At 54.4% G+C, this 24,518-nt stretch overlaps 3 protein-coding genes across 7 annotated transcripts; 2 read left to right on the plus strand and 1 right to left on the minus strand.

Annotated features, from left to right (window-relative positions):
* Window positions 1-44: 44 nt before the first annotated feature.
* DXO (decapping exoribonuclease) lies at window positions 45-2,414 on the minus strand. Of its 3 annotated transcripts, none has more exons than XM_047859808.1 (7): window positions 2,130-2,414; window positions 1,542-1,910; window positions 1,136-1,371; window positions 828-1,047; window positions 575-710; window positions 339-433; window positions 45-256 (listed from the first exon to the last, which is right to left on the minus strand). In XM_047859808.1, exons 2-7 carry the CDS (start codon window positions 1,895-1,897, stop codon window positions 106-108), a joined length of 1,194 nt encoding a protein of 397 aa, XP_047715764.1. In that variant the 5' UTR covers window positions 1,898-1,910; window positions 2,130-2,414; the 3' UTR covers window positions 45-105. The 3 variants fall into 3 exon arrangements, with proteins under 3 accessions (XP_047715764.1, XP_047715763.1, XP_047715761.1); XM_047859807.1 differs by having other exon boundaries at window positions 2,158-2,413; XM_047859805.1 differs by having other exon boundaries at window positions 2,059-2,413.
* A 56-nt stretch (window positions 2,415-2,470) lies between these two features.
* On the plus strand, window positions 2,471-8,402 carry STK19 (serine/threonine kinase 19). 2 transcript variants are annotated; one of them, XM_047859813.1, is made up of 7 exons: window positions 2,471-2,683; window positions 2,814-2,950; window positions 6,091-6,186; window positions 6,518-6,657; window positions 7,471-7,568; window positions 7,676-7,823; window positions 7,969-8,402. In XM_047859813.1, the coding sequence occupies exons 1-7, from the start codon at window positions 2,584-2,586 to the stop codon at window positions 8,012-8,014; spliced, it is 765 nt and encodes a 254-aa protein (XP_047715769.1). In that variant the 5' UTR covers window positions 2,471-2,583; the 3' UTR covers window positions 8,015-8,402. The 2 variants fall into 2 exon arrangements, with proteins under 2 accessions (XP_047715769.1, XP_047715768.1); XM_047859812.1 differs by lacking the exon at window positions 6,091-6,186 and having other exon boundaries at window positions 2,482-2,683.
* A 541-nt stretch (window positions 8,403-8,943) lies between these two features.
* LOC125166099 (complement C4-A-like) lies at window positions 8,944-23,941 on the plus strand. 2 transcript variants are annotated; one of them, XM_047859786.1, is made up of 41 exons: window positions 8,944-9,103; window positions 9,243-9,441; window positions 9,937-10,138; window positions 10,348-10,418; window positions 10,499-10,587; window positions 10,800-10,882; window positions 11,064-11,160; window positions 11,321-11,426; window positions 11,527-11,659; window positions 12,147-12,262; window positions 12,368-12,544; window positions 12,697-12,879; window positions 13,013-13,198; window positions 13,314-13,472; window positions 13,750-13,876; window positions 14,054-14,128; window positions 14,407-14,604; window positions 14,696-14,807; window positions 14,899-14,969; window positions 15,245-15,384; window positions 15,500-15,709; window positions 15,957-16,008; window positions 16,125-16,214; window positions 16,352-16,561; window positions 16,741-16,816; window positions 16,979-17,135; window positions 17,237-17,353; window positions 17,460-17,631; window positions 17,830-18,062; window positions 18,136-18,303; window positions 18,675-18,734; window positions 19,731-19,824; window positions 19,904-20,090; window positions 20,212-20,302; window positions 20,439-20,513; window positions 22,364-22,466; window positions 22,627-22,716; window positions 22,800-22,898; window positions 22,999-23,082; window positions 23,364-23,496; window positions 23,660-23,941. In XM_047859786.1, exons 1-41 carry the CDS (start codon window positions 9,039-9,041, stop codon window positions 23,799-23,801), a joined length of 5,232 nt encoding a protein of 1,743 aa, XP_047715742.1. In that variant the 5' UTR covers window positions 8,944-9,038; the 3' UTR covers window positions 23,802-23,941. The 2 variants fall into 2 exon arrangements, 1 of the variants encoding a protein (XP_047715742.1); XR_007152349.1 differs by lacking the exons at window positions 19,904-20,090; window positions 20,212-20,302; window positions 20,439-20,513; ... (4 more) ...; window positions 23,364-23,496; window positions 23,660-23,941 and having other exon boundaries at window positions 18,136-18,427; window positions 19,731-19,788.
* The last annotated feature ends 577 nt before the right edge of the window (window positions 23,942-24,518 follow it).

Consider the following 24,518-nt stretch of genomic DNA (forward strand, 5'->3'; position numbering starts at 1 on the left):
ACTGTTGGGCAGGGACAACTCGGCACAAAAAACACAGCAGGAAGAACCACCTAGAAATAGGCTTTTATCTGTGCACACGGAGACAGGACCAGCCCCTCTGAAGTCTCAGTTCTTGGGGGAAGGCGTCTTGGGGGGTGATGGGAGGTCTTGTGTCACGGCTTCCACATACCACGTGGGCAGGAAGGCATAGGGTGCATCTTGATGTTTTGACACTGTGACTGGGCTGCCAGGCTCCCAGGAGAAGAGATAGACGAGCCTAGGGGGCACATGGAGTCACAAGTTGAGGACTGGAGGCAAACTTCTAGGACCCGGAGGGCAGGGACAGATGAATGCCTCACCTGGGGTCGTCCTGGACAACTGTGTTCTGGGCAAAGCTAAGGAAGGCGGCACAGAAATTCATGCACACGGAGGGATTCCAGCCATCACGGTCATTCTGCAGAGGGCCAAGGAGGAGGCAGAACACAGGCAGTGAAGGTGAGGCCAGAGAAGGGGCAAGGTGGACTGTGACCCGGGACACTGGACCTGTGGTCTTGGTGTGGGGGTATAGGTGGGAGCTGTAACACCACTGCCTTACCCTGACATACTCGAACATCTCCATAGTAGGAAAGGTCTTGAGGGAACAGATGAAACCCTCTGGGTTACGGAAGCCAGCAACAACATTTGGGATGCCCAGAAGGAATGACTGAGCCCACCATTTCAGAAGCTTGTGTCTGTCAGGAAAGGCAAGGGGTCAGTAGGACCCTTCCTCCACCGTCCAGCCTCTTCCCCCAAGTCCAATTTCCAGCTGTCTGTTCTAGGTTCTCACCCTGCCCACCCCCATCCTGAACCTGTAGAAGCTCCTCCATTGGCCAGGGCTGTGCATCTCTTTGGAGGTCTTGAGCTCCACATAGCAGGTGGGGGGCTGTGTGGATGGGGCCTGAAGGTCTATACAGTCTACCTCCCCTGAGAAGAGCAGAGGGTGGTTTCCCAGGCGGCTGCGTAGCACAGAGCAGAAGGCCACATTGGTGTTAACCTCCCCAGAGGGGTCCGGGGAGCTTCCAGGTTTGTCTGCACAAGGAGAAAAGCAGCAACAGGGGTGGGGGCTTTCAGTCTCTGGGGAAGGGGGAGGGGGCTACAGAGCAGGGGCAACTCTCACCTGCGCACATGTATTGCTCAAACTTGTACCCCATGTACATAAGCTCTCGGAGGAGGGGTGGCCGGGCAAGCCTCTGGGCCCGAGCTGCCGGCGTCTCTACCTCACTCAGGTACAGTGTCCCCTGGAAGCGGGAGGCCGCCAGCTGCCAGCCCTCCTGCCGCTCATACGGTGTCGTCAGCAATTTTGTCAGGTGCCCTCGCCATGTCACTATGGCCCCTGCCAGCCAGCCTGGACCCCTGAGAGGGAGGAGTTAGAAGCTGAAGGTCTGACACAAGGATTAACTCAGATGACTTCCCCAAAGAATATCCTAAATTCTTTCCAAAGACTGAACTCCAGTTTTCACTCTCCTAATTTTAGAGGGTAGGTGCAGGTCTCTAGATCTACTTGTGTGCTATGCTTTGCTCACCCCTCCAGCTGGCCTCGGTGATCCAGGAGCCAACGTAGCAGGTGATCCAGCCCCTCTCGGATCTCCTCGTCCCTGGGCTGGTATCGATCAGGGTATCCGTCTCTGAGGTCAAAGTTGGGGCCTTGACCATTGGTAGGGGGTGGGCTGTAGTAGCGCAAGGCTTGAGCATCTCCATGGTACTGGCGTTGTGCATCCAGGGAGAAGCAGCCCAGTTCGGAAGGGCGCCGGTAGAAAGGGAAGGGCCCAGAGTACAGGGCGGGGTCTGTGGGCATTGAGGGTGCTGGGCCGGGGAGTTTGTTCCGAGGCTCAGCTACCTCTATGTTTTCCCCTCTTCTCTTGGTCCCTCTGCGATCCATGAGGTCCTGAGAACTGGGGGGTTGGGAAGTTACCCTTTTACAAAGGAGGCCCGGAAAAGGGGGACTCTGGTTCAGGACTAAGCTGGCCTCCGGATGACCAGGCTCTGGTCCTGAAACAGAACCAAGGCTAGGTGCACATCCCACCTTTTCCCTTGACTTACACCCCCACCTCCAGATGCTCCAAACTCAGCTGAGGAAGGCTGCCTGGGCTTCAGATCGAGGATCTGGTTACCTCAGAGCCCGCCAACCTGGACCTCTACCTCTGTGGAGTTAAGACGTCACGGCAGGTGTGTCCAGAAGTCGGGGAGGTATGCAAGGATGGTTTCCGCACTCCTAGACGCAATCATTCGGCGACAGGGACGGGCAGACCCCTCGGGGGCGGGCAGGGGGTGCGCTTTACCCGGGGAGGCGGACCACGACCCGGCCGCCCGCAGCCAGCCGCGCCGCCCACGCGTTCCCGTCCCGGAGTGCCAGCGGAGGAAGCCAATCCGAGCAGGCGTGCGGCGGCCCTCCTCCTGGCTGGGCCGAGACGGCAAGTTGACACCTTCCTCGTCCCACGTAGTCCTTCCACCCGGCCGGCCGGTCTCCAGGGAGCCCGACGTCACTGCTCTGCGCCGGAAGACGCCGTCTTCGCGTCCTCTTCCCTCAACACCGATCTCTTCCCTGGCAACCTGAGACCCCGGGATATGAGCCGGAAGAGACATCGCCTGGTCCCGGACTCCTTTGGGCTGAAGAGGCGGCGGGAACAGGGGCAGGCTGAGGCGGACCCCCTCAGGGGCGAGTCAGGTAGGCGTGGCAACCCTGGGCCGAGGCGGAAGGGCCCCGCTGGGAGCCGCCTCGCCCGCCGGCTCGCTTGACGGGAGCGCCGCGCCCCCCGCTCCCCTTCCCGTCTCGGTGACCAGCTCTCTCCGCCTAGGGTCCGCGCGCGCGGCCGTCGCCGAGCTGGTGCAGCTGTTCCCGCGCGGCCTGTTCGAGGACGCGCTGCCGCCCATCGCGCTGAGGAGCCAGGTGTACAGCCTCGTGCCCGACCGGACGGCGGCCGACCGGCAGCTGGTGAGGGGCGTCGGAGCGACGGACGGAAGTCGCTTCCCTGCCTCGAGCGCGCTCCCGAGGGCCCCCAACACTCAGACACCTGGGCGGTCAGCCAGCCGCTCTGCGGTTCTGCAGGCGTCAGGTCTCTCCAGGCCGGGCACTACGGGGCCTAGGAAAATGTCACAGACCCTGTTAAAAGACCCGCCGGCAGTAGAGAGCATGCCACATCGTGGAAGTGGAAGAACTAATCTCTTGGGGAAACTGAGTCACCGGGCATAGTTGGAGCTTTACAGCGCTGGGAATGCAGGCAGACGTCAGACTGCGGCAGACCTTGTGCATCAGTGTTGTTTCTGCCTTACACCGAAGGCGAGGAGCTAGGAGAGAATGTTAACCAGCAGAAGGAACGGGTGTTGTGTGGATTGGGGGAAGTGAGATGAGGCAGGGAGATGGGCTCGGAAGACAATGCGACAGAGAACTGGTGAAGTTCTAAATTAGGGAAGTGTAGTAGGGAGGGCGAGGATGGGTGGAGGTGAGGGATGTGGACAGTGGGAAGAGGAGTCAGGGATAACTCAGGTTTTCTCGATGACAGACATGAGTGGTGAGTGAACAGAGTAGGAGGACGCTGAGTTGTTGGGGCAGATGACATGTTTGATTTTGTAGGAGTTGGAGGTGCATGGGGAACATCCAAAGGCAAGTGTGTTGGATGTGAGGGACTGGAGGGAATTCTGGGCCAGTGCTGTAGAATTGAAGTCATTGAGATGTGAGCAGTGGTTCAGTCTGTGGATGTGGGTGAGATTGGGTAGGAAGAGTGAGTAGAGGGGTAACTTTTAACCTTTTTATAAACTTTAAAAGATAATGAAAGCTATGGTTCTTTCTCTCTAGAAAAATGCATATATGCCCCATACATACAAGGTGTATGTGCGGTTTTTGTCCGGGCAGGGGGGTTGTTTCACAGATCCTCTGGAGTCCAAGGTTAAGGACCTCAAGTGTAGAGTGAAAGGGCCAAATCTATAAAGCTGAGAGATACCCACATTTAAGGCAGTGTTTCTCAAAGTACGTCCTGAGTTTTACCTGTATCAGAATCACCTACTATTAAAAAAAAAAAATTTAACTGGGCTGCTTATTCAAAAATACAAGTTCTTGGGACTCACCTAAGGCTAACCGATTAAAATCTCTTGAGGTAGGACCTGGGAACCTACATTTTTGAATTACTGTCCCATGTGATTCTTAGTGATGTAAGGGGAAAGCAGAGGAAGAGGAGTCAGTGGAAGAGGCTGAGAAGGAATTGCTAGAGGTAGGAGGAACCCCGGAATAGGCCTATTGAGAAAGCAAATAGATTTTTCAAGGAGGTGGAGTAGTTGGCAGTGTTAGAACCTGTGGCTTAAGGCAATGGTTGGTAAAGAGATCAAGTAAAATAATATCCAAAGTCTGTCCATTGGATTTAGCAGGCGGAAGATTAATGGCAACCTGTCAGGAGGAAAAGAGGAAAGAAAAGGAAGATGGAGACTAGCTCCAGTTTCATGAGGAAGTGAGTTAGATGGAACCACTCCTTACAGAGTATTTGTTCTTTTTAATTTACTGATGTTAGCCTAAATTTTAAAAAAGCTTTAAAAGTTGCACAAAGGAAAATATAAACACACACACACACACGCTTTACAGAATGTTTATAAAGCAGATACCCATTTAACCACCACCCAGGGCAGACTACAGAACACAGCCAATATCCACATACATCACTCTCCAGTCAACATGACTTTTGTCCCTGGGAGGTAACTGTGATCCTGACTGATGTGATAATTGTTCCTTGGATTTTCTATATACCACCTATGTGTTTACCTGTAAACAACATAGCTCAGTTTTATTCATTTTGGATCTTGATCTAAACAAAATCCTATTGTATGTATGTATTTATATCTTATTAGATGAATACTTTTGAGATTCTTCTCAGTTTCACATAGCTACAGTTAATTTCATAGATTTCTATTTTATAAATATGTCCCGTTTTTTTCTGTTCTAGGGAAAAAAAGTTTTATGTTTATAGGAATTTAATTTATGATCTGAATTTTCAAATTTATTGGTGTAAAGTTCATTTTATTGACTATTGGATGTGTAGTGATTACCCTTTTCTCATTCTTTTTATTGACTATCTGTGCTTTTTCTAGTTCCTTCCCCCATTTTCTTGATCAGTCTCACCCGTGGCTTACTAGTTTTAATAATCTTTCAATGAATTAATGTTTAGCTTTGTTGCTCTCTCATATGCATTCTATTTTATGAATGTGTCCCCTCTACTGTTGGTTTATTTTACTTTTTTTCCCCCATTAGTTTCATCATCTCCTCCTTTCTAGTATATGCTTGTCAGGTTGTAGTTTATCTTAAGTACATGCAGATGTATATAGTTTGGGCACATATTTTAGTTATTATTCAGCTTAAAATATGTTTTAACTTCTTTTGTGATTTTTTTCTTTGACCAAGAGTTAATTATAAATGTATGTCTTAATTTGAAGCATTTTCATATTACCTCGTTGTTACTGATTTCTGACACAAATAGTATTGTGGCCAGAGAACATACACAATATGATTTCAGTCATTTGAATTTTATTGAGACTTGCCTTGTGCTATGTGGTCAGTTTTGCTAAATATTCTATGTATATTTGAAGAGAATATGTTTTCTTTAATTATCAATTTCTTAGTAGCTGAAGGTATTAATGAAAGTTATTTCTGTACTGATTATTTTGTCTGTTTATGAGTTTATGAAAGGTAGATTAATATACTTATGCGATTATGGGTTTGCTATTATCTCTTCAAATATTTTCCCTACTTTCCCACCTTCCCTCACCCCACATCTAGACTGTTAATTCCTTGAAGACAGGGCCTATGTCTTAATCACTATTTTATTTTAGTGTCTGGCATATGATTGGTCTTAGAAAATATGTATTGATTGTTTGATAGGCAACGGATGAGGTGGGTGGATGGGAAGGTGGGTAACTGATTTGAAAAGACTATTTAATAATCTACCTGATTCTCTCCCCACACTTTGTCCTTTGCTTAGAGAAAAACTCCCCAGTATTGGCAATAAAATCTCCCCACCCAAAAGTGCCCAGAGTATAGCAGAGTATCTTACCCTGATACCCTTCTTTTTACTCCTATCTCTCTGGAGACAGAAGGAGCTTCAAGAGCAGGGGGAGATCAGAATCATCCAGCTAGGCTTTGACTTGGACGCTCATGGAATTATCTTCACTGAGGACTACAGGACCAGAGTGCGTGTAACTGTTTTGTGTGTGTGTGTGTGTGTGTGTGTGTGTGTGTGTGTGTGAGAGAGAGAGAGAGAGAGAGAGAGAGAGAGAGAGAGATGGGTGTGGGGGGTAGGCAGGGAAATTGGAGAGTGGAAATAAAAAGAAAAAGAGACAGTTCTACTCCACATCTCACAGAGAGGGCACAGGGTTCTGGTAATATGAAGGAGAGGAAAAGGAGGAAAAGTATGAGAAGTAGAAAGATGAGCGAAAGAGAAAACAGGAAGAGTAATGTCCTGGAGGTGGAGGTCGGTGGCCGAGGGTGGAGCCACACCACATCTCCCATCTCTGGTTCCAGGTCCTCAAGGCCTGTGATGGCCGACCATATGCTGGGGCAGTGCAGAAGTTTCTGGCTTCAGTGCTTCCAGCCTGTGGGGATCTTAGCTTCCAGCAGGACCAAATGACACAGACCTTCGGCTTCAGGGACCCAGAGATCACGTGAGACTTGGGGCACCAACAGAATCAGGCATCTGACATTTCTCTGCCTCCCTCTGATCCCATCCTTTTCCTTCTGGTGCACCTACCAAAAAAAGGACTCTTATTTTTAGTATGATGCCCTAAATTTGTACTCCCCCAAGAGAGGAGGCCTATCCTACCTGGGGCCTTGAACTAAAATTCAGGTGATCTGGGTGGCTAATCCAATGAATTTAGAGGCCTGGCAGGCACCATAAATGCCTATTGTGGATCTTGCTGAAACTAAGAGAATGAAGAAATGGTAGGAGCTTAGATGCCCCTAAAGCTTTCACATTAAAAAACAATGACCGGGCAAGGGTGAAGTAAAAATACCATTTCAGGGGGCCTTATCTGGCTCAGGCTCCCTATTTTGCAACCCATGGTACATGTGAAAGCATTTTATAAACCTTTTAGTAAGATGGAGCGTGTTGAGGCATGTGTAGGCAGGGGCAGGAGCACAGAAGAAAGGCCCTCATTTCTCCCTGGGGGTTGGACTGAGAGTGTGTCAGGGCATGTGGTCAAGGAGGGCTTCTGCGAGGAGAAGCTGCTTTAGTGAACAAGTAATACAGAAGAAGAAAGTCGGGGGGGGGGGGCAATCCAGGTACGGGGAGTGGAGGCAAGGGCACGGGGCACTGAACGGCAGGGTGTGGGCAGAGGAGCACTCCAGAGTGGGCTTCTGTTATCTAGTCCCCTTGCAGGGTTGCCCACGTTTTTGTGGAGACTTAGTGTCCAAACATCAGTGGGCAGGGAGATGGTTTTCATAGCTGAGGCCTCCTCCTGGCTTCCCACCCTTCTTAGGCAGCTGGTGAATGCTGGAGTCCTCACTGTCCGAGATGCTGGGAGTTGGTGGCTAGCTGTGCCTGGAGCTGGGAGATTCATCAAATATTTTGTTAAAGGTAATCCATTCGCAGCTCAAGCCCTCAGTCCCTCAAGAACAGCTTTCAGTGGCTCCTCAGGGCCCAAGCCTTACTCACCTTTCTCCTCTCCTCTGCCACTTCTCCAGGGCGCCAGGCTGTCCTCGGCATGGTCCGGAAGGCCAAGTACAGAGAGCTACTCCTATCAGAGCTCTTGGGCCGGCGGGCACCTGCAGCGGTGCGACTTGGCCTCACCTACCATGTGCATGATCTCATTGGGGCCCAGCTGGTGGACTGGTGAGTCTACCCCCAGCTTCCGGTAGATGACAGAGCAATGGCCCAAGGTCGGATTCCCTTCTGGGACCAGCCCAGACCAAGTTCTGAGTTTTCCCCAGACTGTTGGCCTGAGTATCTGGTTCCAGCCCTGTCTTTTCTTTTACAGTGTCTCCACCACTTCTGGAACTCTCCTCCGCCTGCCAGAGACGTGAGGATTCTGCTCATCATTGCATACCTCCCTGGAGTGGGATGAGAGGGATCCAGGAGTACTGTCCAGTGGTGCCTGAGACAGGGTCACCTTGGGAGCCAGGATGGGTGTTGAGTTTGCATCTGCACAAAGGGTCAGATGTGACTGCTGCTATTTACCTGGGCTCTGACCCAGTGGTGGGGTTTGGGCAATGGTTCTCTGCTCTTCTGTGGAAGTGGAGCCAGAAACCATGCCAAGGCCATGGCTGTTGCCTTTTATGCAGCAAAGTATTGCTGTTACTCTCTTGGGATAGGAAAATGGAATTTCTGGGGAGCCTGATAAGGGAGGGCAGAGTTCTCTTTTCTTACATGTTGGGTTAACACTGCAAATAAAGTACTTCTCTGCCTGTGCTATTTCTTGGATGTCTTTTGTTTAATGTGATGTATATTTGGGCGCCTTGTTTGGGGGTAGAGTTCAAGCCAAATTTGGGCCTGAGCTTTGCCTCATTGTTCAGAGAAATAAGTACATTAAGGTCGGTTCTCCCTGTAGGGTGGTGAAGGTATGCCCGATCTCCTAAACCACAGAATTTCTGTTAAGGCCTACACAAAGCAAAGGCCTGGTGTCATTCAGGTTTTGTGGGGGTTGTGGTATGAGAGAAGTGTCTTGTGCCCCCTCGTGCTGAGCCACATTGGTCTCTACTCTGCCCATGCCTACTGGACCATCTCTATATATACATGTACGCAGATACATGCAGTAGGGGGGCTGCCCAGGGCTCTGGGGTGAGAGGGGTTAACAGGGAAGGACAATATGTAACTCCAAGCCAGGATTTCCTCAGATTCTCTCAGAGACCCAGGTGCCCGGGGTGTGTGCCCTACCCCCTCCAAATACTGGGCCTAGGGCCAGTTGCATTTCTTGCCTGTCACATGGTTTCCCAGCTTAGTTTGGCCAGGGGAGGAGCAAGGTCCAGAGTCAAATCTGCTCCAAGCTCTGGGCTGACTAGAAAGGAGCAGGCAGACAGACGGGTCTCATCTCTCTTGGATCTTCCAGCCATGAGGCTCCTCTGGGGGCTGATCTGGATGTCCAACTTCTTCACCTTGTCTCTGCAGAAGCCCAGGTCCTGGAGGAAGGACACTGTAGTGCTTGAGCGGGACAGGGCTGGTGATGGGAGAGCAGGCGTGGGGGACCTAATTGTGGAGTGAGGGGTGGGGGGGCCCGAGTGTCACTGAATGCTGACCCCTTCCTGTTCTCCCTAGGTTGCTCCTGTTTTCTCCCTCTGTGGTTCACCTGGGGGTTCCTCTATCAGTGGGGCTACAGCTCCAGGATGCTCCCCGGGGACAGGTAGTGACAGGATCAGTGTTCCTGAGAAACCCATCCGGCTTGAAAGCACTCTGCTCCTCACAGGTGGACTTCACCCTCAGCTCAGAAAAAGACTTTGTGCTCCTTAGCCTCCAGGTAACTGGACTCCACTCCCTTCTACTGCTTCTTAGCACTTCCCACCCTGTCACCCTGTTCCCTTCTGTCTTCTTCTTCTTCTTTTTTTAACATTTACTTAATTTATTTTTGAGAGAGAGAGAGAGAGGGAGAGGGAGAGAGAGAGAGAGAGAAAGAGAGAGAGAGAGAGCGCGCACAAGTGGGGGAGGAGCAGAGAGAGAGAGGGAGACACAGAATCCAAAGCAGGCTCCTGGTTCTGAGCTGTAAGCACAGAGCCCGACTTGGGGCTCAAGCCCACGAACCTCAAGATCATGACCTGAGCCGAAGTCTGAAGCTTAACCCACTGAGCCACCCAGATGTCCCCACCTCTGTCTTATAAGTGCTTTTGCCTTCTCACTAACCTCCCTCCCCTCCTCTTCTCCCCCCATCTCCACACTGTTGCCTTTCCTGTTTCTATCTCGGACTCTGGCTTTTTTCTTCTGCTCTGTGATCTGCTCCCTCTCCGGCTCCTGACAGGTCTCCCTGAAAGATGCAGAAAGCTGTGGCCTCCACCTCCTCCTTGGTGGCCCTGAGGTCCAGCTAGTGGCCAAGTCACCGTGGCTGAAGAATTATCTGTCCAGAAATACAGACATTCAGGGTGTCAACCTGCGTTTCTCCTCTCGCCGAGGGCATCTCTTTCTGCAGACTGACCAGCCCGTTTATAACCCTGGCCAGCGGGGTGAGTCTGAGCCCCAGGGCCTCTACCTTTGTCACCCAGTCTGCTCAAGACACGTTTGACACCCTGTAAGTGAGATAGCCTGATCATGCCGCACAGGAAGGCTGCTTAGCAAATATTTGTTGTCCTTCCCCTCAATCCCTGGAAGCAATGGGGGCCGGACCCACCCTTTGCAAATGGATTCCTGCTCACCTCTTGCCTTCCTCTCCTAGTTCGGTACCGAGTCTTTGCTCTGGATCAGAACATGCGCCCATCCACTGACACTCTTACGGTTACAGTAGAGGTGAGACCCTGACCTCTGACCTTCTGTTCAGCAGGGCTGCTAATCTGACCTCCCTCTCATAACCACTTCTCCCATTGCAGAACTCTCATGGCCTCCTTGTGCGGAAGAAGGAAGTGTACACTCCCTCCTCCCTCTTCCAGGATGACTTTGTGATTCCCGATATCTCAGAGTGAGCTCCCCCCACCTGGAGATGGCCCCTCCCATTCCTATTTCCCTTGGCTGTCCCCCTCCAGTGCCCAGTCAGACCTCGAGTTCTCCCCCACATCCCCCAGTTCGGGTCCCCCCCCACCCCCTGCCAGTCAGTCCTCCTCCTGGGAGCCAGGCCTCTGGCTGTCTGTGTGCCTCTTGCACAAGTGGGCTGAGTCCCTCTCCCACTTGTAGGCCAGGGACATGGAAGATCTCAGCCCGGTTCTCAGACGGCCGAGAATCTAACAGCAGCACCCAGTTTGAGGTGAAGAAGTATGGTAAGAGCTGGAGACACGAGGGACAGGCAGCTCCTTTCCTAAAGGAGATATGGATAGAAGGAGAGGTGGGGGGGGCAGGGCAGGAGCAGGGAGGTATGGGTACCACAGCCCTGAGGGGAGGGACGTTTTTGAAGGGTCCTTTCGCTAGAGTCTGACCTGCCACCCCTTCACCCCGGGTCAGTCCTTCCCAACTTTGAGGTGAAGATTGTTCCCGGAAAGCCCTACATCCTGACAACGCCTGGCTTTCTTGATGAAATCCAATTAGACGTCCAGGCCAGGTAACTCTCCCATCCCCCACGTGGGGCACCCACAGCCCGCCACTCAGTATGAAGGAACTGTGAAGCCCTGCCTCCCCCTTGCCTCAGCGTGCCCCCCTCCCCACCGCAGACATTGCCCTTATTTCCTAGACCTAACTTCTTGATCTCTCTGTGGCGGCAGGTACATCTATGGGAAGCCAGTGCAAGGGGTGGCATATGTGCGCTTCGGGCTCCTGGGTGAGGATGGTGATAAGACTTTCCTTCGGGGGCTGGAGAGTCAGACCAAGGTAGGAAGGAGGGTGGGGGTGTGGGGAAGGTGAGGAGGGTGTGGGGGAGGTGAAGTGGGAGACAAATCGCACCCATACCCTGTTTTCTTCTTTGCCCCAGCTGGTAGATGGCCAGTGCCATATTTCCCTCTCAAAGGCTGAGGTTCAGGGTGCCCTTGAGAAGCTTAAGGTTAATGTTGCTGACCTCCCGGGGCTGCGCCTCTATGTTGCAGCTGCCATCATTGAGTCTCCAGGTGAGAGGTTTCCCTGATTATGATCCCAGACCCTTGCCTCTGACCTCTGAGCTGACCCTCTGTTCTCCAGCATCGACACCATCCTCTGTTCCTCTTACCCTTGTCTTATACCCGAAGCCAGGGAAGATCCAGGAGACTGTCTCTCCCCAGCTGTGTTTCTGGGTGGTTTTGGGAGAAGATGTCTTTCCCACCCCCCTCTTTTTTCACTCATCCTTCCATACTTCCTTCCTTCCCTCCCTCCCTCCCTCCCTCCCTCCCTCCCTCCCTCCCTCCCTCCATCCCTCCAGCCAGCCAGCAGACATATAGTAACACTATCTGTGTGCTGGGTCCTGTGTTGGCTTCTGCAAACAGAGATGAATATAAGATGACCTGTGCCCTAAGGGGTTCACCGTCTGGTGGGCAGGAAACACTTGAGCTGTGTTCCTCCTTGCTCTCCTGTTTCTCTCTCCTTGGCTATGGCTTTCTGTCTTCCACCTCTGTCTTGCAGGGGGAGAGATGGAGGAAGCAGAGCTCACATCTTGGCGTTTTGTGTCATCTCCCTTCTCCTTGGATCTTAGCAAGACTAAGCGACACCTTGTGCCTGGGGCCCCCTTTCTGCTGCAGGTTTCATCTGGAAGGGGAGGATGAGTCGGGGGAGGGGATGTTGCCAGGAGGGCACACGGCCTCACTGGCCACTCTCCTTTGCCTGTCCCACCCTCACTCACCTAGGCCCTGGTCCGAGACATGTCTGGCTCCCCAGCTTCTGGTGTTCCTGTCAAAGTTTCTGCCACATTGTCTTCTGGATCTGCTTCTAGAATCCAGGATTTTGAACGAAACACAGATGGGAGTGGCCAAGTCATTATTCCCATTGCTACCTCTCCGACCATCTCAGGAGTGCAGCTCTTGGTAGGACTCCCACTCGTGAGACAGGGTAGCAGAAGGAAATAAAGGCTGGCTGGCTGGCTGGCTTTCTAAGAATCCATGTCCCAGGCTGGGGGAAGGAGCTGGGTACCGGGTCCTTGCCACTGACCCTATGCCTGCCCTGCTCTTCTTTCCAGGTGTCTGCAGGCTCCCCTCATCCAGCCATAGGCAGGTTTGCTGTGAGAGCCCCACGCTCAGGCTCCCCATTCCTGTCCATTGTGCGGCCAGATCCTCGACCCCCTCGTGTCGGGGACACTCTCAACCTGAATCTGCAAGCTGTGGGCATCAGTGGGGACAGCTTCTCTCATTACTACTACATGGTGTGCATAAGCTGGGTTGTCGAGAGGGGGGGTGGTGCAGGGAGGATCTTAGGCAGGAAAGAACCCTTGGGGTTGGAGGGAATGGTTTCAGGATTGGGGATGGGCAGTGAAGAGGAAACAATTCTTGACCCAGATCCTATCCCGGGGCCGGATCGTGTCTGTGAATCGAGAGCCCAGAGGGGAACTGACCTCAGTCTCTGTGTTTGTGGACCATCACTTGGTACCCTCCTTCTACCTTGTGGCCTTCTACTATCATGGGGGCATCCCAGTGGCCAACTCCCTTCGAGTGGACGTCCAGGCCGGGGCCTGTGAGGGCAAGGTAACTGGCATTGGGAGAGGTGGTGTGTCTGTGTGTTAGGGGGTTAAGAGAGAAAGAAGAGGGAATGAAGAAGCTCTCCCCACTCTGACTGCCCCCTACCTCCTGCCTCTGCCAGCTGGAGCTGAATGTGGACAGCAGCAAGACATATCATCCTGGGGAGCCTGTAAAGCTCCAGTTGCAAACAGATTCTCCAGCCCTGGTGGCACTGGGAGCTGTGGACATGGCTTTGTATGCTGTGGGTGGGAGGTCCCACAAACCCCTCAACATGGGCAAGGTTTGTCAAGACCCTCTGTTCTCCCCAGCCTTCCCTCCTCTCTGTGGCTCATTCTCCTGCTGTCCTGAGCCCTGAGCCCTGGTCCCAGCCCCTAGATCTCACTCAAGCTCCCCCACGGACTACCCCCAGTCTTCCCTCAAGCCCAGCCCCTTGTGGTCTCTATTTCCCTACTCTCTGTATGTCTTTCATGGTTGCTCGTACCCTGCCTTCTCACCTGAAGCCGAGCGCCAATCTGGCCCCTCAACTTGTCTGCAACATCCCAGCCTTTTCTTGCCAGGTCTTCGAGGTTATGAACAGCTATGACCTTGGCTGCGGTCCTGGAGGTGGGGACAATGCCCGTCAGGTGTTTGAGGCCGCTGGTCTGGCCTTTTCTGATGGAGACGTATTGACCTCAGTCAGAAAGAGTGAGAACAGAGGAGGAAGGGGGAGTTGGGTGGTAGGGAAATCAGGAAGGAGGAGGGGTCTGAGGGTGTAAAATGGGAAGAGGATTGGCAGGATGGGCTGGGCCAGTGAAAGGGGGCAGGGAGGGGAGGTGAGAGGCCATACACCCTACTCTTGGCTGCACTTCTGCTTTCTACCAGGTATGAGCTGTCCCAAGGAGAAGAAAACCCGGAAAAAGAGAAACGTGAACTTCCAAAAGGCGATTCATGAGAAGCGTGAGTTGTGGGTGCCTATGTAGCTCTCCACTTGGGCCCAAGGGTCAGGGTGAGGGGGTTCTGCCTCTTGGCTGCTCTGCTACTGAGTGAGCCTGTATATGGTATTTGGGGCCAGAGACCTGAGTTCTGGGGTTGAATGTAGATGGAGGCCCTCTCCACTGGCCTCGTTTGAGTTCCTGATCTCTCAGGGTGAGTCCTTGTGTATCTGGAGGTCAGGGTGGGGAATGGGATGTATCTCCTTCCGGTTCCCCCACGTTTACTCTCACCTGGCCCTGCAGTGGGCGAGTATGCTTCCCAGGAAGCCAGGCGCTGCTGCCAGGATGGGCTGACACGGTTGCCCATGATACGCTCCTGTGAGCAGCGGGCGGCTCGTGTGCGGCAGCCAGGCTGCCAGGAGCCCTTCCTGTCCTGCTGCCAGTTTGCGGAGAGCCTGCGCAAGAAGTCCCAGTCCAGGAGCCAGGGGGGCCTTGCCCGAGGTGAGGCTCTGGGTGGGGCTGGGGGACAGGAAGAAGCACCTGGAAGGGCAGAATGGTCCCCTCCTCATTCCCCTCCACTGTGGTTCCCTAGCCCTAGAGGCCCTGCAGGAGGAGGACCTGATCGATGAAGATGACATTGCTGTGCGTAGCTTCTTCCCAGAGAACTGGCTCTGGAGAGTGGAAACAGTGGACCGCTTCTACCAGTGAGGGGGTGCGGTGGGCCTGGCCTTATCTCTGCGCTGTGTTTGCAGCCAGCCCAAGGTGTGACAGGGCTTCTCTCCGTTCCCACCACAGATTGTCACAGGTGCTTCCTGACTCTCTGACCACATGGGAGATCCATGGTGTGAGCTTGTCTGCAAGCACAGGTGAGATTGCCCTGCCTGGACCTCAGGCCTCCTGCTTCTGTCTCCCTCCAGCCTAGGCTCCCCACTTAGCCCTTTGCTCTTAGTATAGGACTCGGGGCAGAATGCTGGAGAAGTCTGTGTTGGCATGCACTGGGGCTGGGAGGCTAATATGTGGCGGCAGGTGGGGGGCAGATCTGGGTCATCCCCTGCCCCTCCTGCCTGGGGCCCTGCGGCCATGGTGCCCCCTGCCTCTGGTCTCTGCCCCCTCTTCCATCCCTCCCTGCCTTGTCCTTCAGGCCTGTGTGTGGCTACACCGGCCCAGCTCCGAGTGTTCCGTGAATTCCACCTGCACCTCCGCCTGCCCCTCTCTGTCCGCCGCTTTGAGCAGCTTGAGCTGCGACCTGTCCTCTACAACTACCTGGATAAAAATCTGACTGTGAGGCCTTGCAGGAGCCTGAGCACAAAGGGGAGTGGGTGGGAGCTGGGGCAGGTGAAGGGTGAGGAGCCTAACTGGGCTGAGGCTCTGGCCATCCCTGTCTTCCTGCACCCAGGTGAGCGTCCATGTGACCCCAGTGGAGGGGCTGTGCCTGGCTGGAGGGGGAGGGCTGGCCCAGAGTGTACTGGTACCTGCGAGCTCTGCCCGGCCTGTTGGCTTCTCTGTGGTGCCCATGGCAGCTGCTGCTGTGTCCCTGAAGGTGGTGGCTCGAGGGTCCTTGGAGTTCCCTGTGGGGGATGCAGTGTCTAAGGTTCTACAAATTCAGGTGAGTGGAGCACCTGAATCCAGGTCCCCAGGCTCCCAGATTTATACCCCCACACCCCTGCGCCCTCTCTGCTGGCCAGGCCAGAGACCCAACACCCAAACCCAATGCCTTGGTCTATTTACATCTTCTACGATTCTGATTCAACTCTGTCCCTGAAGTTCAAACTCTAAGTCCTGGGGAGTATGCCCTGGGAAGGGCAGGCTGTGGTACTATGTGACCTCTCACAGCTATGTTTTCCCTGAGACAGAAGGAAGGGGCCATCCACACGGAGGAGATGGTCTATGAACTCAATCCCCTGGGTGAGCAGCCCCCTGCCTCCAGCCATTAGTGTCTTAATGGGGTTGTAGGTGGTGGGGGCGGGGTGGGGGGTGGTATGGGCAGCAAAACAGACTGCCAACTTCCCCCATCTCCACAGACCACCGAGGCCGCACCTTGGAGATTCCTGGCAACTCTGATCCCAATATCATTCCTGATGGAGATTTCAGCAGCTTTGTCAGGGTTACAGGTGGGAGCTGTCCTCCAGTCTCTTCCCGGGAGCACCCTCAGATTCATGTGAAAACCCACAGACCCCTGTTTGATCCCATGATCCCAATGGGTTCCCAGACCTGCTCTCTGATCCTTAACCCTCCACCTCCCCTATAGCCTCAGATCCATTGGACACTTTGGGCTCTAAAGGGGCCTTGTCACCAGGAGGCCTTGCCTCCCTCCTGAGAGTTCCCACCGGCTGCGGGGAACAAACCATGATCCTCTTGGCTCCAACACTGGCCGCTTCCCGCTACCTGGACAAGACAGAGCAGTGGAGCACACTGCCCCCTGAGACCAAGGACCATGCTGTGGATCTGATCCAGAAAGGTTCTGGGCACAGGGGCAAGCAGGCATGGGGCTGAGAGAGGGCAGTTAAAGGAAGAGGGGCAACCCAAGTGGCTAGAGGGGAGAAGAAGGGAGGCACCTGGTGGGAATGGGGAGTGTGGCCTCGGGCACATACAGTGGGAGAGTGAGTGTCGCCTCAGCAGCTGCCTCTCCTCTCCAAGGCTACATGCGGATCCAACAGTTTCGGAAGACAGATGGCTCCTATGGGGCTTGGATACAACGGGACAGCAGCACCTGGTGAGGTTGGGAGAGTGTTTCTGGGTCTCAGACAGGGGCTGGGGCTGGTGGGGGCAGAGCCAGGTGCCCTGGGAGGGTGAATAACCAGGTGTCTGAGGGAATGGGGATGTGTCCCCTACAGGGACCAGTCACTATTCCCCACTATCCCTTCCTCCCCTCTAGGCTCACGGCTTTTGTGCTGAAGGTACTGAGTTTGGCTCAGGAGCAGGTGGGCGGCTCACCTGAAAAGCTGCAGGAGACGGCCAGGTGGCTGCTGTCCCAGCAGCAGGCTGACGGTTCATTCCAGGACCCCCACCCGGTCATACACAGGGCCATGCAGGTTCGGGGCTGGGAGTTTGGACAGAGGAGCCTAGGTGGGAGGACTCTCCTTGCCCCTCCCTGCTCCTAGTTGACATCTCCTTTTCTACCCCCTTCAACTAGGGGGGCTTGGTGGGAGATGATGAGACTGTAGCACTCACGGCCTTTGTGGTCATCGCCCTTCAGCATGGGCTGGCCGTCTTCCAGGACGACAATGCAGAGCAGCTGAAGCAGAAAGTGGTAAGAGCACCTAGGGGTCTGCCCTTTCCTGTTCCCCAGCTCTCTCCCTTTCTCTTCAGGAACCCAGGTGTCCAGCTCTGTGACCTGCCTTCCCACTTTCTTCTAGCAAACCTCCATCTCAAAAGCAAATACTTTCTTGGGAGAGAGAGCAAGCGCTGGGATCCTGGGGGCCCATGCAGCTGCCATCACTGCCTACGCCCTGACTCTCACCAAGGCTCCCGAGGACTTGCGGCGTGTTGCCCACAACAATCTCATGGCCATGGCCCAGAAGACTGGAGGTGAGTCAAGTTTTGGCAATGAGCCAGGGACCCCTGAGTGTGCCCAAAGGGAGAAATTGAATGAACACCTCAAGAGGGAATGAAAGCATAAGCAAGATAATTGGGGTTGAATCCGGAGAGCCCGACACAGAGAGCGTCACAGGGCCAGGCAACAAGGACCTGGCCCCCATTCACCTGTGGATCTCCCTTCACTTCCAGATAATGTGTACTGGGGCTCAGTCACTGGTTCTCAGAGCAATGTTGTCCCACCCACCCTGGCTCCTCACAGCCCGGCAGACCCCCTACCCCAGGCCCCAGCCCTGTGGATTGAAACCACAGCCTACAGCCTGCTCCACCTGCTGCTACAGGAGGGCAAGTCAGAGACGGCCGACCATGCTGCAGCCTGGCTTACTCACCAGGGCAGCTTCCAAGGGGGCTTCCGCAGCACCCAGGTAGGGGCTGCCCTGGGGCTCTGGGGTAGGTGGCCCTGAGACCAAGTACCTGAGTCCTGGTTCACCTCCCCAGGACACGGTGATGGCCTTGGATGCTCTGTCTGCATACTGGATTGCTTCCCACACCATGGAAGAGAGGGGGCTCAATGTGACTCTCAGCTCCATAGGCCGCAATGGGTTCAAGTCCCATGAGCTGCAGCTGAACAACCACCAAGTTCAGGGCCTAGAGGAGGAGCTGGAGGTGAGCCACTCCCTCACCTGGCTTGCCATGACACCTGGGCCTACTGCGGCCAGGCCAGAAGCCATCCCCAGCCCACCTCCCCCCTTGTGGAATCCCCATGGCCTCTCTTGCTGATATCCTCATGGTAAGACTTGCAGTGTGACCTGGAGAAAGTCACATAACCTCCGAGCTTCATTTTTCCCACCTCAAAATTAATAAATGCAGAGGGTACCAAACAGCGTTTTTAGGAGGCTGAGGTGAGACTGTACATGAAGATGTGTGAGAGTGTGAGGTGGAAGAGAAGAGGTGGTTTTCAGGGAGGAAGTAAATAGGAGCAACGTTGTGCCCTCTTGTGCCTTTCTGACATCTTTTCCCTTTTCTGTTCCTGCAAGTTTTCCTTGGGCAGCAAGATTAACGTGAAGATAGGAGGAAACAGCAAAGGGACCTTGAAGGTGAGAGCCAGCAGCACTGGATGCCTAGGGCCCAACAGGGAGGGGCTGTGGTCTTGAGTGGGAGGCCTGAGGGCAGAGCTCATGGTTGGGGAAGGAGGGAGACACCACAGGGTTGGTGGCCCCCCTGCTCTTTCCTGGGCATTTTCCCTCACTCTGGTCTCTACCTTCTCTGGGCACCTGCTATTTCCTTTTACCCTTTAGTGCTGACGGTGCACACACGCAACACCTCAACCCAGGCTGCTCCCCTGAGTCACAGGCCCATGTGTCCCACAGCACCTCAGACATGGCACATCCCAAACCCCTTCTTCCTCCTGTGCCCCCTCATCTGGCTGACAGAGCCCCTTCCCCACAAGAGCCCAGCCGCCACTCTGGAGGCCATCTTAAGTGTCCCCATCCCAGCACTTCCTTATGGTCCCAGTAATTCCTCCTCTGCTCCCCTGCCACCCTGGGCTCTTGTCACTTGTTTCCTGGACTCTGCTAAGATGATTTGGGAACTTCTCCCTACCCCCATATCTTACCCCTCTGATCCATTGTCCACACTGCCATGAGATCAACCTCCTGACAACACTAGTCAGATTAGCCCTGGAGAAAAGTCAGACTCTTCCACATACACGATCGAACCCCTGCCCACCTCCCTGATCAGACAAAACCACTCATCTACATAGTTCTCCTCGCTTTCAGTGTCCTTACGCTGCTTTTCCCCCAAGTGACACATTCATTCTTCTCCTTCAAGCTTTGGCCAGAAGCCTTTCCTGAGCTTTCCATCCCAGCCTCCTCTGTGCACTGTGTAGAGTGCTTGCCCCTGAGTACTGGTCCCTGCTCCCCATGACCCACCAGCTAACCCAATTCCCGGGCCTCCCATGTTTATGGACTGGTCAGGAGGGGTGAGAGGGGCTGAAGGCCTGGAATCCCTCAGCCCAGGAGATGCCCCAGCTATGGCTCTGGAGAAAGGCCTGGGCCCCAAATGTCCTCTGTTCTCACTCCTTGTCGAGCCAGATCCTTCGTACCTACAATGTCCTGGACATGAAGAACACAACCTGTGAGGATCTTCAGATTGAAGTTACGGTCATGGGCCATGTCGAATACACAAGTGAGTGTTGGGGTTGGAGGCTGTGGGGCCCTCAGGGGGCTGGTGACAGGGGCCAAGCCACAATGCCATCCCTGTGCAGTGGAAGCAAATGAGGACTATGAGGACTATGTGTATGAGGAGCTCCCAGCTAAGGATGATCCAGACACCGGTTCCCAGACCGTGACACCCCTGCAGCTGTTTGAGAGACGGCGGAGCCGCCGGCGGCGGGAGGCACCCAAGGTGGCTGATGAACAGGAGTCCAGAGTGCAGTACACCGTGTGCATCTGGTGGGTGCTGGGGGCTGCACCTGACATGGGGGAACTGCTGGGCTGGGAGACGGAAGCAGGACCGAGGCTGGGCTGGGCATCTGCAACCCAGTGCAAGTGGGACCTGGACATGTCTCTGCAGGCGGAAAGACAAGGTGGGGCTCTCGGGCATGGCCATTGCTGATATCACCCTGCTGAGTGGATTCAGTGCCCTGCGTGCTGACCTGGAGAAGGTGCGGTCACCTGCCCAGAGGGACCCCTTGTGCCCTCTGGAGCCCTGCTCCATCCCTGAAGCCATTCCAGCTGCTGAGCCCTGTCTTGTACAGGGCCCGGGGCCACCTCCCTGTGACCATCTCTCCTTCCCCACAGCTGACCTCCCTCTCTGACCAATACGTGAGTCATTTCGAGACTGAGGGGCCCCACGTCCTGCTGTACTTTGACTCGGTGAGCAGGGAGAGGTGATGCAGGGAATAGACCACACTAGATTTACTGAGCATGTGTTACGAAGTTTCCCAGGAGACAGCTGTACGAGCAGCCAGTGCTCTTAGAGAGAACTTGGGATGTGAGCAGGGAGACAGGACAAAAGTGTGCCAGAGCAGAGTCAGGGGCAGGCCCGGGAGTCTGCGTTGCCTGTAGGCGATGGGGCTGAGCCCCTAATGCGGCGTGGGGGCCAGTGCCAGTCAGCAGGAAAGGACTTGAGAGTCAGCTGCTCATAAAGCTGAATTGGTTCAACTTGAGGGCTGCCTTTGTTTTTTGTTGTTGACCTTCCTAGTTTTTTCTGGCTTTGTTTTTGTTTTTTAAAGTTTATTTATTTTAATTTTTTTAAACCTTTATTTATTTTTGAGAGAGAGACAGAGTGCAAGCAGGGGAGGAACAGAGAGAGAGAGAGAGAGAGGGAGACACAGAATCCAAAGCAGGCTCCAGGCTCCAAGCTGTCATCACAGAGCCTGATGCGGGGCTCAAACTCATGAACTGTGAGATCATGACCTGAACCAAAGTTGGATGCTTAACTGACTGAGCCACCCTGGCGCCCCTAAAGTTTATTTATTTTTGAGGGAGACAGAGAGAGAGAGAGAGAGAATGCACATGTGCACACGAGAGCCAGGGAGGGGCAGAGAGAAAGGAGAGGATCCCAAGCAGGCTCCGCACTGTCATCTCCAAGCCCTAGCGAGACCATGACCTGAGCCAAAATCGGTTAAGCAACCGACTGAGCTACCCCAGCGCCCCTGGGGTTTGTTTTTGATATTAAAATGTATTTTCTTTTATAAAGTGATACTGGTCTTGGATGAGTTTTTGTCTTTTCGTGCCATTATTTGGCTAAAACAAAGAATTATTAACCCTTTGAGTGCCCTCAAGCGTTTTTTGAACATCAACTGTAATCTCTTGGGGAAAATGTGAAAAAGCTGTGTCAATACTGTAACACCATTAGCCAGGTATGTGTGGGTCAGGGAAGACAGACCTTGTTAGCCTGGGAAGCCAGGCAGAGGAGTTTGGTTGAACACCATCGAAGATGAGGAGCCAGGAAGATTTCTAGGCAAGGAGTTGACCTAGGCAGCCCAGTGCAAGAGGGAAAGGGGCAGGGTAGGGGCTGAACTGGACCAGTGTGTGCGTGAGGAGAGGAGTCTGGGTCTAAGCTGTGAGCTGCAGCGTCATGGAGCATGGGAGAGTGACAGCAGCTGCCGTTAGGGTGACAGATAAAGGAAGGCCCAGTTGCATCGGTGAGGAAGCAAGGCTGTCAGGAGGGTGGGTAGGCTTCAGGGGCAGTCAGAGTGAATTTGGAGAACTTATAGGTCCCACAAAAATCCTAATGCAAGAATGAGGCTGAATGTTTAGTGTGGGAATCATCAGCCCGGAAGGGTTTGGTGAAAGCCAGGGAGTAGCTGAGACCTCCTCGGGGAAGTGCAGGGGACAGGGGGAGCCAGGGCCAGGGAATGCGCCTCTGGGAAGGAAGAAGGGGGATGGTCAGGAATGGCGAGGTCAGAACCAGGGATGACCTTAAAAACCTTAAAAACTAGCCTTAAGCTTGGAGAGTTTTGTGCAGAATATGTCCATTATGTGGGACTCTGCCAAGGGGCCAGGGGCACTGGAGACTGGAATGAGGTCACTGTTTGGCAGTGAGGTCAGCAGAGACCTTGGGGAGCAGTTCTTAGAGTTCTGGCAGCCGGAAGGTAATAGAATGTGATGGACACTGGAGATAAGACCAACGAGTACCAGAGACAGGTCAAGGATATGCAGCACAGTGGCCTTCAGGGTCCAGGGTGTGCGCCCCTGACCGCTCCTCCCCACTGTGCCAGGTCCCCACCTCCCGGGAGTGCGTGGGCTTTGGAGCTGTGCAGGAGGTGGCCGTGGGGCTAGTACAGCCGGCCAGTGCAACCCTGTATGATTACTACAACCCTGGTGAGGACTTGGGAGACACTTGGGAGGTTTGGAGTAGGTGTCCCCATATGGGACATTGGGACCTGGGGCAATGCAGGGTGACAGGGGTGTCCTGTGGCTCCTTGGGACTGGGGAGGCAGTGAGGGGGACCTACATTCTAACTGCCCTCTCTCTTCTCCAGAGCACAAATGTTCTATCTTCTATGGGGCACCCACTAAGAGCAAACTCTTGTCCACATTGTGCTCTGCTGACGTCTGCCAGTGTGCTGAGGGTGAGAGCCAGGGCCTGGGGCAGGGGGTGGGAAGACAGCGAGTCTGGGGCCTACACTGTCTCATCTGGGCCCCCTGACACCAGGGAAGTGTCCTCGACAGCGTCGTGCCCTGGAGCGGGGCCTGCAGGAAGAGGCCGGGTACAGAATGAAGTTTGCCTGCTACTACCCCCGAGTGCAGTACGGTCAGTCTTCCCTCGCACCCAAGGCCTCTCTGCCTGGGCCTGCTCCTCTCGGCCTCAGGTGGGACAAACCTGTGCTCCCGTCTCTTGAACTCCCTTGTAGGCTTCCAGGTTAAGGTCCTCCGAGAAGATGGCAGAGCTGCCTTTCGCCTCTTCGAGACCAGAATCAGCCAAGTCCTGCACTTCAGTATGAAGGGAATAGTTGGGTGGGTGGGGCTGGGGGGATCTAGGGAGCTGAGGTCAGGGTTTGCGGCCTGGCTGCTTGGAATAGCTCAAGTTCAGAGTCTGAGCTCAAAGCCCCTCAGCATCTTAGAAGCTCTGGGCTTGTCCATAAATAGGAAAGCAGTTGTATCTCCCCATTAGGCACAGTGAGGGCAAAATGAACGGGTCCGTGCATAGCCCCTGGTCCCTGCTTGTCCTGTACCTTCTCTTCTCCTCTGACAACCCTCATGCACATTATCCTCTCAGCCAAGGACACCAAGGCCACTGCTGGTCAGACCCGAAACTTCCTGGTTCGAGCCTCCTGCCGCCTTCGCTTGGAACCTGGGAAAGAATATTTGATCCTGGGTCTGGACGGGGCTACCTATGACCTCAAGGGAGAGTGAGTTCTCCGGGCCCCTCTGTCTCTTGCTCTCCTCACACCTCATGAGGGAACAGATCCCCAGCACCCAGACCCTGCCCCCACAGGAGCCAGGCGCTTCATGCTCTCCTCTCCCACCAGCTTATCCTCCCCACCCCTGCTGACCGTCCCTTTGCCCCTACAGCCCCCAGTACCTGCTGGACTCGAATAGCTGGGTTGAGGAGATGCCCTCTGAACGCCTGTGCCGGAGCACCCGCCATCGGGAAGCCTGCGCCCAGCTCAATGACTTCCTTGAGGTGTATGGCTCTCAGGGGTGCCAGGTGTAAGGGCTGCCCTCCCATCTCCCCCAGGAGGAGCCCGAGCCAGGGAAAGGTGATGCCTGGATTGTTGCTGTGCCCGGACCCCTGGACGTGGTCCCTGGGAAGGACCAGGGACTCAATAAAGGTCTTTGGCGGCAAAGTGTCAATGTGTGTCTCCAGGACTGACTGCAGTGCTCCCCTCCAGGGGGGCCCAGGCCAGGATTTGCATGGTCTTAAGCTGTCAGAGCCTGGATGACCCTTGGGGTATCCAGCTCTCCCTGAACACTCCCAGATGACACCCTGCGAGCTCAATCCATCATAGGACCACCCCGAGTAGACTTGTGACCCATCAGCCTGCACAGGATCCAGCACCACACCGAGGCCTCTCTTCTGCTGTGCCTGTGGGGCGCTCCACTGTCCCGCTGTAGCCAGTCACTGTGGCCTCACGCAGGGCTTGTGCTCAGCTTAACACCTCAGCTCTTCTGCCTTATGAATGGCTGTCTGGCCACATGTTTCCCGCTCTGCCCTTGTGCAGTTGGGAGTTCTGGGGTTTCCCGCTTTTGGCTGACATCTGGTCTCTTGAAAGTCTGTTGATGTTTGGTCTTGTTACCAGTGGCATTAGGTAACTTTCCCAGTGTTATGCATGTCAGTACACTAAGGAGACTGCTCTTTTACTGGATGAACCCTTCTCACCTGCCTGCCTAGCTGCCCCCTGTGTGGGGGCACCCCTTGGGTCTTCAGGGC

This window comes from Prionailurus viverrinus, chromosome B2, assembly GCF_022837055.1.
Source record: "Prionailurus viverrinus isolate Anna chromosome B2, UM_Priviv_1.0, whole genome shotgun sequence".
In the NCBI taxonomy this organism is placed as follows: Eukaryota; Metazoa; Chordata; class Mammalia; order Carnivora; family Felidae; genus Prionailurus; species Prionailurus viverrinus.

What these genes read in the sequence shown, in the direction of transcription:
- STK19 (XM_047859813.1), top strand. Translation starts at nt 2,584, where the DNA reads ATGAGCCGGAAGAGACATCGCCTGGTCCCGGACTCCTTTGGGCTGAAG. An exon ending in CCCCCTCAGGGGCGAGTCAG is followed by an intron (nt 2,684 to 2,813) that starts GTAGGCGTGGCA and finishes CTCTCCGCCTAG; the next exon opens with GGTCCGCGCGCGCGGCCGTC. An exon ending in CGGCGGCCGACCGGCAGCTG is followed by an intron (nt 2,951 to 6,090) that starts GTGAGGGGCGTC and finishes CTCTGGAGACAG; the next exon opens with AAGGAGCTTCAAGAGCAGGG.
- DXO (XM_047859808.1), bottom strand. Translation starts at nt 1,897, where the DNA reads ATGGATCGCAGAGGGACCAAGAGAAGAGGGGAAAACATAGAGGTAGCT. An exon ending in TGAGCAATACATGTGCGCAG is followed by an intron (nt 1,048 to 1,135) that starts GTGAGAGTTGCC and finishes CTCCTTGTGCAG; the next exon opens with ACAAACCTGGAAGCTCCCCG. An exon ending in CAATGGAGGAGCTTCTACAG is followed by an intron (nt 711 to 827) that starts GTTCAGGATGGG and finishes CTTTCCTGACAG; the next exon opens with ACACAAGCTTCTGAAATGGT.
- LOC125166099 (XM_047859786.1), top strand. Translation starts at nt 9,039, where the DNA reads ATGAGGCTCCTCTGGGGGCTGATCTGGATGTCCAACTTCTTCACCTTG. An exon ending in TTGTGCTCCTTAGCCTCCAG is followed by an intron (nt 9,442 to 9,936) that starts GTAACTGGACTC and finishes GGCTCCTGACAG; the next exon opens with GTCTCCCTGAAAGATGCAGA. An exon ending in ATTGACCTCAGTCAGAAAGA is followed by an intron (nt 13,877 to 14,053) that starts GTGAGAACAGAG and finishes GCTTTCTACCAG; the next exon opens with GTATGAGCTGTCCCAAGGAG.